This window comes from Syzygium oleosum, unplaced genomic scaffold, assembly GCF_021117445.2.
Source record: "Syzygium oleosum isolate NSW1041296 unplaced genomic scaffold, Sole_v2.1 Sole_v2.09, whole genome shotgun sequence".
NCBI classification, from domain to species: Eukaryota; Viridiplantae; Streptophyta; class Magnoliopsida; order Myrtales; family Myrtaceae; genus Syzygium; species Syzygium oleosum.
In genome coordinates this window covers 5,212,592-5,226,335 of record NW_026607493.1, presented here as the reverse complement: position 1 = coordinate 5,226,335, position 13,744 = coordinate 5,212,592, and the positions used below count along the sequence as shown (strand labels likewise).

The following is a 13,744-nucleotide window of genomic DNA, read 5'->3' as shown; positions in this document are numbered from 1 at the left end:
TAATATTATTAATAAAAAGAAATTTTGTATAGTTACTAAATGCATTTCTGTTCTTTTTCTATTCTAAGAATATAAATTTTAAACAGTTATCAAACGCTTTCAAATGCTTATAAATTGTTCTCGGGCACGGAATCATTTCTGAATAGAATCAGTTTTCGGACACAGAATCGTTGCCATGCGCATCCTGAATTATATTTTTGTGATAATTTTTATGACTTAAATATATATTTAAAAAATTTCAAGACTCAATTATATTTTCATAACGAGTTTTTAAGACTTATAATTCACTTTTTCCGCAACTTTCGCATCCGCTTGGAAACCACGAATTGCAGTTCAATTGGGTTTAGGCTCTGGAGCAGTCTTCTCCTGACTAGAGAAACACTTCGCCTTCGCGAAGTGGTCGTCGCTCACCAGCCATGGCCGCCAAGGCTCTGCGTTCTTCTTCTTCATCCGCTGTTTCTGCTGCTTCGGAAGGTAAGCTCTCCTCTCTCTTCACATACCCACGTCGGCAATGTCCCAGAACTCGCCATCCCCCGCAAGAACCCGCCGTTCAAATCGCGCCTCCGCCACCAAAATCCAAACTTTCAGACACCCAGGAAGACCAAACTCGACTCGCCCTTTTCCTCCAGAAGAAGTGTAAATCAGGGGATTTCACCGTGGACGAAGCGCTCCGCCATTTCGACCGCATGATCTCCATGCAGCCCTCCCCTCCCACCTCGTCGTTTCGCTTGTTGTTGGGTGCACTAGCTAAGAAGAGCCATTACTCTGCTGTGATTTCGCTTGGCGCAAAGCTGGAATCTGTCGGGTTGTTGGCTGATTACGCTGTGCTCAACATTTTGTTGAATTGCTTCTGCAACGCGAGGCGGGTCGCTGAGGGTTTCGCGGTTTTGGGGGCCATTTTTCGGAGAGGTCATCGCCCGAATACTGTCAGTTACACTCAGTTGGTGAAGGGGTTGTGCTTAGAGCATAAAATTGGCGAGGCGGTTGGCTTGTTTATGAAGATGTTTCGCTCGGGTCGCAGGCCGAATATTGTTACTTATGGCACATTGATTGGTGGGTTATGTAGGAGTGGTAATACGAGTGTGGCGCTCAAGTTACATCAAGACATGGTGAGTAGCAATGGCAAGAATAGTGTCCTCTGCAAGCCTAATCTAGTTAGTTATAGCACCATCATCGATGGACTTTGCAAAGATGGGTCGTTAGAAGAGGCTCGGAAACTTTTCTTGGAGATGAAACATAGTGGTATTTCGCCAGATGTAATTGTTTACAGCTCTCTGATACACGGTTTGTGTAGCATTGGACAGTACACGGAAGCCAATGTTCTGCTTAATGAGATGGTAGATCAAAAAATCCCACCTAACACAATTACGTTTAATTCGTTGATAGAAGTTCTTTGCAAAGAGGGAAAGTTGAAAGAAGCAGAAAATGTGCTCAAAGTGATGATTGAAAGTGGTGTTGAACCTGACATGTTTACGTGTAACACGATAATGTGTGGCCTGTGTTTTGCTGGCAAGATTGATGAGGCAAGGGAACTGCTTGTTCAAGTGGTGAGTAAAGGTTGTCTAATTGATGCAGTCAGCTACAATGTGCTGATCAATGGGTATTTCAATCAGGGAAGTACTGAAGAAGCTATAAGTACATACAAGGAGATGATTGATGAAGGAGTTAAGCCAACGGTTGCCACCTTTAATACATTGATGAAGGGTTTCTTCCAGAGAGGTAGGGTTGGTGATGCACGGAATTTGTTTAGAGAAATGAAACGTCATGAAGTGGAACCTAATACAAGCACATTCACCATATTTATTGACGGACTTCGCAAAAATAATTACCTCTCAGAGGCATTAGATATTTTTCATTCTCAAGATCCCAACATAAAGCTAAGTGTACAGACCTTCAATTCCCTCATTGATGGATTGTGTAAAGCAGGGGATCTTGAAGCTGCATGGGACTTATTCCACAGGTTACAAAAGGGTGGGTTAGGACCAACTGTTGTAACATACTCTATCATGATAAAGGGACTCTGCCAACAAGGTCAATTTGACAAGGCAAATGAGTTATTTATGAAAATGGAAGCCAATGGTTGTGCTCCAAATGTCGTCACATTCAACACACTGATGCGTGGTTTTTGTCAAAATAATGAGATCGTTAAGGTGATTGAGCTGCTTAAGAAAATGGCAGAGAGAAGTATTTTACCAGATGACTTTACGACATCTGTGGTGGTTGACATGCTATCAAAGGATGAAAATTATAAGGAGTATCTCAATTTACTTCCTACATTTTCTGCTTGAAAGCTATTGGAAGAAGACACTTTTCAGTCATTGGGATGCTTTTTGCATAAGGACCGCAATGCAGCCGTCAAGATATTGATCCTGACCTTGTTCTCGTTGGTGGTTGGTAAGTGAAATTCTCTGTGGTTCTCAAGAAGCAAATTTGCATTGTGGTCTTGGTGGGTCATTTACTGGTTACAATTGGTAGAGGTTTTTTATACAGATGAATGCAAGTGAAGAAGCATATGCCACATCACTTGCATGCCATTCATAATAGATAATTATAACTATGGCCACTCGATAAGTGTTTCGTTTTTCCTTTTGCGGAAGAAAAGATAGAATCAACAGTGGTAGGATTTCTAGTTTGCGCCAGGATCTCATCTCATTTGATTGCAACAGTAGACAAATTACTTGAAATGACTCATGAGATGCGCATCTTCTCTTTTGATAGTTTTCTATGGGCTAACTTTTTGGACTTGCCCTAGACATAAAAATACATGTCAAGATTATATGACGCTTGCTTGTGAAGACTCAATCTTATCTGGATCCACTGGCAGGGGGATTTTTCTATGAAGTCAGATGCTAAGCATATTGAGACTGCTTTCTAAATGACGTGGCAAACTGGATACTTTAACAAGCTGGCTATATTCAAGTTCCAAATCAAATCTTGCTAATCACTTTGTGAATCAATTTTGCAAACTAGTCCTAGTATCTCTACCGTTATTTGAATATATTATACTAGCTTAAATACTCAGTAACAGTTTACTATATTACTTTTATAAACCAATTATGTAAAATCTCAAGCATTATTCTTGTGAATAAAGGTTGTGAATGTATCCTAAGAGTTCCCTTTAATAATTTGTTAATTTGTTAAGAATTTTATGAGCTCTATGAAGTCACATTTCACAACGCTTTGCAATCCTTAGTCTGTCTAACTTTCTTCTTTGGAAGAATTCCACAAATGACAAGCCATGAATTCTTATCAAATAATGGACAAATCACACTGATTACAGGTCCTGCTCTATACAACTTAGACCTCAAGCTCAAAGTAAAGTTCTAACTCAACCAGATGAGTCAATAGCAAGAATGAGAGACGACATGTTTTATGGCAGATAGAATGGAGCATTGAAGTATTTGGTTCTGTGATGTTTTCCATTTTCTTATTTGCTTGTCAATGCTTTTAACTTTTTTTTTATTATTAAATTTGTAGTATTCTCATAGTTTTTAAATCCTCATACATTCTCCTGCAAAAACAGGAAAACTGGATTTTGGTCAAAAAGCATTTGGAATCTACTTTCTGGTATGCGCATTGTTGAAAACTAGGGAAGACCAAGCAGCTAATTGGGAATGAAGTGGGTGAGTTAGGTCACTTTTTTTGGACCATTGCTAGAAATTTGGCTTTAGCACTCTTTAAGTTTCTTGAAGTGGGGACAAGTACCTAAAAATGTGAAGTTGAGGTAGTTTAACACCCTGATTAAATGTAATATGTTGTTTTATTCTTATTATTGTGACAAGTAAAGCTCTGGATTGTTGCATAGTACATTTTGCACTTTCTTTTGCAGTCTTAGTTTGAATATCTTTGATATTAGTGCATGAGGATATGGATTAAGAAATCACTTGGCACAATGGAGGAACTATAAGAACGATTAGGAGGCACGCTATTATGATAGCATGAGGTCATTGTCATATCATTTAACCCAAGTTACAGATAGTGTGAGTAGAGACCCATGGACAAGCCTTGTCATCTTCAAGGGTCGGGGCAATGCGTTAAACATTCAAGTGTTGTTTCGAAGTATAATAGTAAGCATTACAACTGTCTTCATCCTGCTGCTTGTAATTCTCTTAAATTGGAGAAGTTTTAGCAAGACAAACAAAAAAATTAGGTCGAATGGAAAAACTGGCCATACTTTGGGAAAGGAAAGCTATGCTAGGATCACCCTTGGAAAGGTATAAAAGCAATGATTAATCAGCCCTAGGATTACCTCTGGAAAAGTATCAAGCTAAAAATGCAATTGTTTGTCTTATCTAAGATAATTGTGCAAATACATTTATGTTTCTGTCAATGGAATACGAACTAAGATAAGTCTTTCTGTTTTTTTTTTTTTTAATATGTACAAATGAAGGATATATTGGAGCTGTATTCTGACTAAACAAAAGAAGATATTGTTACCTTAGCTTAAAACCTGGGTTATGTTTGATATTAGTCCTTGTCTTTTAGAAATTTCAGCCTCTTACATATAAGTATTTAGCAAACTTGAACTTGAACTCATAGATATAGAAGGTTTAAAGAGTTCATCAATTGGTGGACCTACAAATAATTATACAAACTTGGATCAGATGAAGAGGATGATGGTTCATGCACTGCAGACGATAAGTCGTGGTAATCCAGCTGACTTGGACTTTGGCTCATTGTCCACTACGCAGGTAACGTTTGACTTGGGTCATTGGATTCATTGTATTCTAGAATTTGAAATAAAGCTGCAGAAGATGCAGATTAGATGCGAGTGTGTTTCGAATGGACATATGGGGGATGTGGGTCTAATGTTGTGGTGTTTACTAGGGAAAATTCCAAAAATCCCCCAAAAGTGAGCCCAATTTCTCAAAGTTCCTCCTGGTGGCTACGGCTCCAAGTCCACCACTGAGCAGGTCACCGAGTGCCGCCGCAACCTCCGCTCTATCACTGCCATCACTGGTAAACTGGAGCTTTCAATGATTTTCGTGCTTATTCACTCTAATAGCGATGAAATTGATAACAAAAGTCAATTTCATTGATTGTGATAACCGTTGATGGTGATGATCAGGTGCGATGTTGGAAATCAAAGCCGAGATGGCTTGGGTGCTGGTGAAGTGCGGCACAAGGCGGGTGCTCCCCGGTTGGAGCCTCAAAGCCGTTAAGACAGCCGGTGCTTGCATCATCTCTGAGGGTCCTGATTGCTAAACTCTGTTCACGACCATTTGCATTTTCTCTGCACCAACGAATTGAAATTGTGAAATTTATAGATTAGGGTTTGATGGGATGTGCGGTTTCAGACATTTTGGGACAAAAGTACTTCTGTTAAGGGCTGGACACATGACTCGCATGTGATCGCCTTTTGGCCAATATTCTGGCTGCCAATGAGCTGGGAAGGGGGGGTGGAGGGGTCATCTGACACGATGCCGCTAACTTCAGGGGTTTTTCTGGGAAACAAATCCCATTCTGGGAGGAACTTTGAGAAAACGGGCTCACTTCAAAATGCTATTAATTGACTTTCATGAAGTGTTTAAATTGAGATTCGGTTAATAATGGCGTTGTCCTTTTTATTGTGCATTATACTTGTTTCTGCTGCTAAACATCCAGTTTACCAATTTACATCTGACAAAAGTGCCTAATTATGTTGTAGGAAATTGGTAAAGGAGGTTCGCTTGGTACCGATATGCGGTCACTAACCTCGAGTTTTGTATCTCGCTCCGGTGAAAAAGGTAGAACGCTGCACCATCTAATCTTTGCGCATATACGTAGATTCTGAATTCAAGCTGCTAGTATGACTTTTGCAGGTGGAAGTACTTGGGGGCATCGACGGGGTCCGATATTAGATGTTCGCCTTTCCTGTGCATGTTCTTCCTTTGTGCATCGAACTGTTGAACCTGGTTACAATTGACTGGTGTTCTTAGGACTTACAGGTAAATCAGGTTTAGAATTAGTAGCTCCCTACCTCCCTCCCTATGGTGGTTGTTCTTGTTAAGCTATCGAAAAACCAACGTCATGGAGTGACTTTTCCTGAAGTCGACAGGATTGGAAGATCTATCGGGGAAAATTGCAATTACCTTTATCAGGACCTTTCTCCAACATTGTCCTCCTCACCAATATATTGAGCAAAAGCCATTCTCGCCAATATCCTGAAAAATCACCTCGTTAAAATTTTTTCATTAATTCGATCGGTTTTATTGATTAAGGGTGTAAACAGTTAGGTTTGGTTCGGTTTTCTTGAAAAACCGAACTGAACCGAACCATTAAGGGCGCCCCCTTGAACCGAACCGAAACTCGCTCGAATCGAATTGGAACCGAACCGAAAAATCGATTTGGTTCGGTTTGGTCAGGATCAGTTTTCGATTTCTTCTTCTTCTTTTTTTTGCTTTTTATTCATGGCTCAGTATTTTTTTTCGAACTTCCTTCTTCCTTCGCAGATCTATTCTGAAAGAGACTCTCTCTCTCTCTCCTTTCCGTCGAAGCTGCTCTCGCCTCCAGCAATGGCGGCCACTGACACCTAGTTCGATCTGATCAGTAAGCCCACCCCCCTCTCCTCCATTTCCACTTTCCCTCTTCTTTCTCTCTCTAACCCCCCCCCTTCCTCTCTCTCTCTCTCTGTGCGTTTCCCTCGGCAGCCGTCGCCCCACTCCGCCTTCTACACCGGGTACCTCTCTCCCTCCCCTCCACCACCCATGCTGCGTCTTTTCGCCTCCGCGCGTTGCGAGTGTTGATAGGTATGTTTTTTTTTCACCTCCTTTTGTTCTTGTTGGGGGCCCTCGATCCAGGGAGTACGTGTTCGCCGATGCTGGAAACTTGGAGCACTGCGCTTGGTACTTGAACCAGACGCTCATCACTTTCGGCTTCCTTGGACCTCTTCGCCAGCGATCCGGTGCGTTCTCGTTGCAAGGGGTGGGGGGTTGTTGTTGAAAGGTTGAGCTTCCCCGCTGGTGGTCCTGATCTGCTTTGCTTTCTCCGGCAGGTATTGATCACCCAGACTTGTAATTGCCTTTACCCTTTACTTCAGCAGGGGCAGCGCGATGTCGAATTCAGAGACTCTGCTAACGAGCAGAGGCAGATGCAGCGAGGGCGAGATAGCCCTAGAGCTCAAAGCAAAAGACTTTAAGGGTAAAAACTGAAGTGTCTATTTCAGTTCGGCTCAATCCGAACCGAACCAAAATAAACCGAATTGAAAAAAAGAATTGGTTAATTTTGATAATCCGAACTGAAACCGAAACCGAAATCGAAATGCACGAAATTTCCGGTTTGGTTCGGTTCGTATCTCGATTCGATTTTTCGGTTCGGTTCTGACATCCCTATTATTGATAATGTCCTGACATCTATGGGCTAACAAATACGATGATACTTCAGCTCATTGTGCTTTGTCCTTGAATGAAATACCAAATTCATTGCAAGACAAATAATACCGCGACTAAAACGACGCTGCTAACAATCTGATCCTAATGGAGGTGACAAATACCGCATGATATTGATTGTGCGCTTTGTCGGGGGTGGTTTGAATCTCAATTCGTTATTGTCTAGTAGCATAGGATGAAAGTTCGTGTTTTGTTCAGTAGTAAGAGGTCGCCGATGTTGATTTAGGGACTGGTACATGTCACGTAAATAACGAGTATTCAGACCATATTTAGGTTAAGTTGAACATGGAAATTGTGACGACAATGCTTAAATAGTTGTAAAGAATGATAAAAACGTTGAACATTGTCCCAAAAACAAATGCAGATGCTAAAAATCGAACTCTCTTGTTGATTGTCCTCAAGCAACCTTAAAGTCACCCTCTAGTTGCCTGCATCTTAGCACATATCCCGACTTTTTCACAGTTCCGCCCCTGCTCTATGAGTCTAAAGCTAAATTGTAAATATCTCTAGCCAAATTGACCAAAGTCAACCCCTCACCCATGATTCGAATCGAATGAACCAAGAATTTTTTATAGCACATTTCTCCTTTGGTTGTTAACATGTGGCATGCACGATGTTGAAAAGATATTGCCTTCTTTCCATCTTCTAATATATTTGCAATGATTTACACAGCCTAGCCATGTCATAGAGAAAAAAGAACATAAGTAAATTTGAAACCAACTGCTTTTACCATGTCTTCGGACAAAATGTTGACAGCATCGTCATAAATCCATACTCTACTGCATCGAGCAGAACTTTTGGGACATTCCTGTACAATAAAATCTTTACCCATCAACCGAAGCAAGTCATGCATTTGCAAGGTCCCGGCCTCATGTTTTGTCAATGACCTTTCCATGATAATATCTATTCCTATGACTGTGTCAAAATCACAGCCGTCAAGAACTTCCTTGATTAATTTATACTCTTCCTTTCAAAGAAATAATCAATGTAGAGGAAAATCTCCTTCTCATTTTCCTCCAATCCATCAAAGCTTGTCTTGAGAACTCGATTGATAGCTTGTTCTGTACTTCTGGCAAGTTTTATCCAGTGTACTTTTCCATGTGGCCCTCCCTCTCTCACATAAGAACGAGCCTAACACCTCGAGTGCTAATGGAAGGCCGTTAGCATAATGAACCGCACTTCTACAAGATCCCTGCTTATTTCAACCTTTTTACCATTTGGAAAGGCATGTTGACCAAAAAGCTCTTGTGCTTGGCTGTCTCCTAGAGCTTTTAACTTCGTACACACGTTTTATGCCGTTAGAAGTTAGCAAATGTTTATCTCTTATTGTAACAATGATTCTACTTCCTTTGCCAAACCAATTGCATTCTCCCGCTGGCGCATTTAATTGATCCAACCGATCCACGTCATCTAGAACAGGAGGACTTTTTTGCAACAAAGTCTTTCTTACATCAGAGTAATCCCCCCATCGACACTATACACCATCAAATTTTTATGCAATAGAATCTCAGATAGTAGTTTTTTCTTGTGAAGGAACTAGATCATTGCATTTGTTCCAAGTTTCTCTAACTCAGTGCTAGAAAACTCGAACCTGCAAAGTGTCTCCATATAGCATTATATACGGCTTCTGCAATTGTTATCCTCCCTATGTCTCCAGGTCCCCATATGCTTCTCGTACGAACATCTCATCTGACTCCATTTCAGAGATGCGGATGTCCGCAACAACTTCCTCGGTTATCTCTATGCCGACCAACTGTACAGGTTCTTCGAAGAACATTTCCCTGAGTCGTAGAAAGAACCTGAAACTGCGTACTAGCTAATAAGCTCCCTTTATCACCAGTAAATTCTAGAGGCAAAGGATTACTTTGTCAATGAACCGAGACAGTAAAGGCATATAGAAAGAACCTGTACAGTAGGTAGTACTGTCATTGACTGTCCCAACCGCTCCCCGGCACTAGCTAAACTGGTCGACGGACAGAGAGAATAAGCAAAAATTCTTAGGTTTTCCGGTGTTCCGCGATGTGAGTTCAATGCATCATCGTTTTTAATTTTGGTGGGTTCCATGCAGCACTCGCAATATCGTAGGGCTAAGGTACAACACCGGGCTCACGTCAGCCCGGTACATCAAAGAATGCCTCGAGAATAAGATAAACAAACAAAGAAGAGAAAGAGAGAGATGAAACTTGCTGGCTCTACTCGCTCTATCATAAACGAATAAACCCCACCATGCTCATCTTTCTTTAAGTTGTACAATCTTCTCGAAAATTTTTGCACAAATAGTTGTTTAAAATTTTGGTAAAACTTAAAACTCTCCGATATGCGCTAAACTCGTATATAAGATCATCAATTGATTTGATACAATTATTTCATTTAAGCTACAAGGATTGAGTTCGAGCTAAATATGATGAACATGGACATAACATCTTTGTAATCATGAAAATGGTTGACATAAATATAAATTAATGTAGACATATATCTAAAAATATTATTTTTAAGGTTATATTTTATAAAGATGGGTAGTGTTTGATTAATTACAAATGTTATATGTAATGTGTTAATAGTTGGAAAGATAGAATGAGAAAATGGTTGTGGCAGCCAAAACAGCTGAGAAAGAAAAATGAATGAGTGTACAATAGCGTCTTAATTAAAAAATGTCACAAAGATATATACAAAGGCTAGCTAAGACATATTGTTTGTTTCGTACAAAAGAAGCACGCATTTAACATAAAACTTAAATAAAAAAACAAAACTAAGATCGAAATTGTCCCTACCAATCAGTGCTCATATAGTCATTCGACATTAATTGCAAGTTGGACGTGAATTAACAGTTTTTTTTTCTAATTTCACGTGTGTATTATTAGTTGAATAAAATGAAAAAATAAATTAATTAATGAAAATACAAAAACAAGAAAAGTGAAAAAGAAAGTAAAACGGTTGAGAGATGAGAATAGAGAAAAAGGATAGAAGAATAAGAGTTTGGTTCCTAAATTTTTAATTTATTTAATATAGTTCCTAAATTTTTAATCCAATGTAGAATGTGATCCTCGAATTTCTAATTTATTTAATGTCATCCTTGAACTTTTTGTATATGTTCAATTTAGTCAACGAATTATATGAAAATTTTCAATATATTTCTTTCATTAATTTAAATTCAATGACTACATTTGAATATTTTAATATAATTCAGGGATTATATTGAAAATATATCAAAATTTTTTTGATCATCATTTTGAATATTTCGCTGTTAAAAATTAATTCGAGTTAAATTTATTACATGTGCCCATTTTAAAAAAAAATTTATGACAAAAAAATTAATTTTAATATATTTATATAGATGTATGGATTATCCCACGTTTTTACGCAAAACTCAAAAGATCGGGCCTTCTTTTATTCATGAAAGAAAAACCCGTCTGAGCGACGATGAGTTGAACAGGATTACCGAGAGGCCTTAGCTTCCTTCGTTCAACGGTGGTGATGGCGGCTTCCAGGACCCTGTCTTCCTCATCTTCTTCTTCTTCCTCCTCTTCATCAGCTGCAAAAGGTAAACTCTCCTCTCTCTTCGCACACCCACTTAGAAGTTCTTCCCAAATTCTCAAACTTCCTCGAGAGCTCGCCGCCGGGGCCTCGCCGCCGCCCCCAAAACCCGCGCTTTCCGCCGGCGCGGAGGCCCGAGCTCGACTCATCGCTTTCGTCGAGAAGAGGTGTAAGACGGGGGACTTCGCCGTGGACGAAGCGCTCCGCCACTTCGATCGCATGATCTCTGTCCGACCCGCTCCTCCCACTTGGTCGTTTCGCGTGTTATTGGGCGCCTTGGCTAAGAAGAAGCATTACTCTGCGGTGATTTCTCTTCGCAGGAAGCTGGAACTTACTGGGCTGTTGTCTGATTGCTTTGTGCTGAATATCTTGTTGAACTGCTTCTGCAACGAGAGGCGGGTGAACGATGCTTTCGCGGTCTTGGGGTCGATTTTTCGCCGAGGCCATTGCCCCACTGTAGTCACTTACAATCAATTGGTGAAGGGATTGTGCTTGAAACATAAAATCGGCGAAGGGGTCGCCTTGTTTAAGAAAATGGCGCATCTGGGTTGCCGGCCGAACGTTGTTACTTTCGGCATTTTGATTAGTGGGTTATGTCAGACCGGCAATACGAGCACGGCACTCGAGTTGCTTGAAGAAATGCTGACTAGCAATGGTGAACATAGCGTTGTATGCAAGCCGAATATAGTTTGCTATGGTGCTATTATCGATGGACTTTGCAAAGACGGGTTGCTAGAAGAGGCCAGCAAACTTTTCATGGAGATGAAAGGTGGTGGTATTTCACCAAATTTGGTCGTTTACAACTCGCTGATATGTGGCTTGTGCTGCGTGGGACTGTACAAGGAAGCCACGGATTTGCTTAACGAGATGGAGGATCAAAGAATCGAACCTGACATAATTACATTTAATTCTCTGTTGAATGTTCTCTACAAGCAGTGGAAGTTCGAAGAAGCCGAAAACATGCTCAAATTGATGATTGAGAGGGGTGTGGTTCCTAGTATTGTTACCTATAACACGATAATGGATGGCTTGTGTTCAGCAGGTAAGGTTGATGAGGCAAGGGAACTGCTTGCTCATGTGTTGAATAAGGGTTGTCTAGTTACCACGGTTAGCTACAATGTGCTGATCAATGGGTATTGCAATCAAGGTAGTATGGAAGAAGCCATGAATGTGTATAAGAAGATGATTGATAATGGAGTTAAGCCAACAAAAGTTACTTTTGGCAGTTTAATGCTTGGTTTTTTCCGCAAAGGTAGGGTCCTCGATGCACGGGAATTGTTTAGTGAAATGAAACGTCATGAAGTGGAACCCGATTCATTCACATTCAACATACTTTTGGATGGACTATGCAAGAATAATTTGCTTTCAGATGCATTGGATTTTTTTCATTCCAAAGATTGCAATGGAAAGGTAAATGTTGCAACCTTCAATTGCCTCATTGATGGGTTGTGCAAAGCAGGGAATCTGAAAGCTGCATGGGACTTATTCCACATGTTGCAGCAGGATGGGTTAGCACCAGATGTTGTAACATACTCTATCATGATTAATGGGCTCTGCCGACAAGGTCAACTTGAAGAGGCAAATGAGCTTTTTGTGAAAATGGAAGACAATGGCTGTGCTCCAAATGTCGTCACATTCAACACATTAATGCATGCTTTTTGTCAAAAGCATGAGGCGCTGAAGGTGATTGAGCTGCTTAAGAAAATGGCAGGAAAAAATTTAGTACCAGATGCAACCACAGCATCCATAGTATTTGACTTGCTTTCAAAGGATAAAAATTATCACGAGTATCTGACTTTACTTCCAGCATTCCCTTCATGAAAGTACATGGGAGAAGACACTGTTCGGTCATTGGCATGCTTTTTACAGAAGGACTGCAGCGGACAAGACCAGCATCACCCTGCGATTGCGATTTTTGGCGGACGGTAAGTCAAATTGTCTGCTGTACTCAACTAGCTTTGGCATTGTGGTCTTCATAGGTCATGTAGGGATTACAATTGATACAGGTTTTTGATACAATTGAATGCATGTGAAGAAGCATGTGGCACATCCCTTGGCATGCCCGTCCATATATAATTGCTTTATGTTTGGCCACTCGATCAAGTCTTATGCTTTTTACCTTTATAGAGGAGCAGACAGGATCAATTGTGCACTCCAGTTGTGTAGTTGTAGGAATGCCTCTTGGAGCTCCGCACCGCTGGGTCTCATGTGGTGCATTTGGAAATGGAAAGGACACGCCAAAAGATTTTTGGATTTCATAGTTGGAAGCTGTTGTTTCCAGAAGGTAAGAGAATGGTTATAGGATTCTCTGCGGTGGTGAGCTAGAGTGGAGTTGGAGAAAGCGCTCTGCACTGTTGCAGTAAAAGGAGTGATGAACTGAGGGAAAGGTCCTGAACGATTCTATCAAGGAACTGGCACAGCTGGAGTTCTTAATCTCGAAAAATGCTGGGCTTAATGTACGTTAGCAAAGAAGAGTAATGTGTTCAAGAAGTTTGCGCCGGTCTTGTTATTCAGCTGTTACTGGAACTGTATGCTCATGTTGCTCGATCAAGAGTCCGCAACTTCGGATTTTCCTCGAGTCTGTGCATCTTATGTTTACCTTGGCACTCGATTCATCAAGGCTTTATCCTTCCTAACAATGAGATCCATATGATGACTTGGGTGGAATGTACCGGCTTTGTTGCTGTCAATGTGGTTTGTACTTCTTCCTGCTGGTGGGGCTAGTTGACTGTGCAGTCGCATTTTATTTCCAATAAAAGACTTCCCCTACCGTGGATGTAGAAGTTTTAGAAGGCCGGAACTGATAACCTGAAGTCGAGTAACAAGACTCTTCGCGGTTTATA

At 40.7% G+C, this 13,744-nt stretch overlaps 2 protein-coding genes across 9 annotated transcripts; both read left to right on the top strand.

The window, feature by feature from the left end:
• Positions 1–383: 383 nt before the first annotated feature.
• Positions 384–5,597, top strand: LOC115673662 (putative pentatricopeptide repeat-containing protein At1g12700, mitochondrial). 8 transcript variants are annotated; one of them, XM_056314865.1, is made up of 6 exons: positions 384–2,394; positions 3,219–3,280; positions 3,524–3,632; positions 3,830–4,691; positions 4,828–4,959; positions 5,069–5,597. In XM_056314865.1, the coding sequence occupies exon 1, from the start codon at positions 417–419 to the stop codon at positions 2,286–2,288; it is 1,872 nt and encodes a 623-aa protein (XP_056170840.1). In that variant the 5' UTR covers positions 384–416; the 3' UTR covers positions 2,289–2,394; positions 3,219–3,280; positions 3,524–3,632; positions 3,830–4,691; positions 4,828–4,959; positions 5,069–5,597. The 8 variants fall into 8 exon arrangements, with proteins under 8 accessions (XP_056170840.1, XP_056170839.1, XP_056170844.1 ...); XM_056314864.1 differs by having other exon boundaries at positions 3,524–4,691; XM_056314869.1 differs by lacking the exons at positions 3,219–3,280; positions 3,524–3,632 and having other exon boundaries at positions 4,605–4,691.
• A 5,188-nt stretch (positions 5,598–10,785) lies between these two features.
• Positions 10,786–13,609, top strand: LOC115673661 (putative pentatricopeptide repeat-containing protein At1g12700, mitochondrial). The gene is made up of 2 exons (XM_030595890.2): positions 10,786–12,826; positions 13,029–13,609. The coding sequence occupies exon 1, from the start codon at positions 10,842–10,844 to the stop codon at positions 12,720–12,722; it is 1,881 nt and encodes a 626-aa protein (XP_030451750.2). The 5' UTR covers positions 10,786–10,841; the 3' UTR covers positions 12,723–12,826; positions 13,029–13,609.
• Positions 13,610–13,744: the final 135 nt, after the last annotated feature.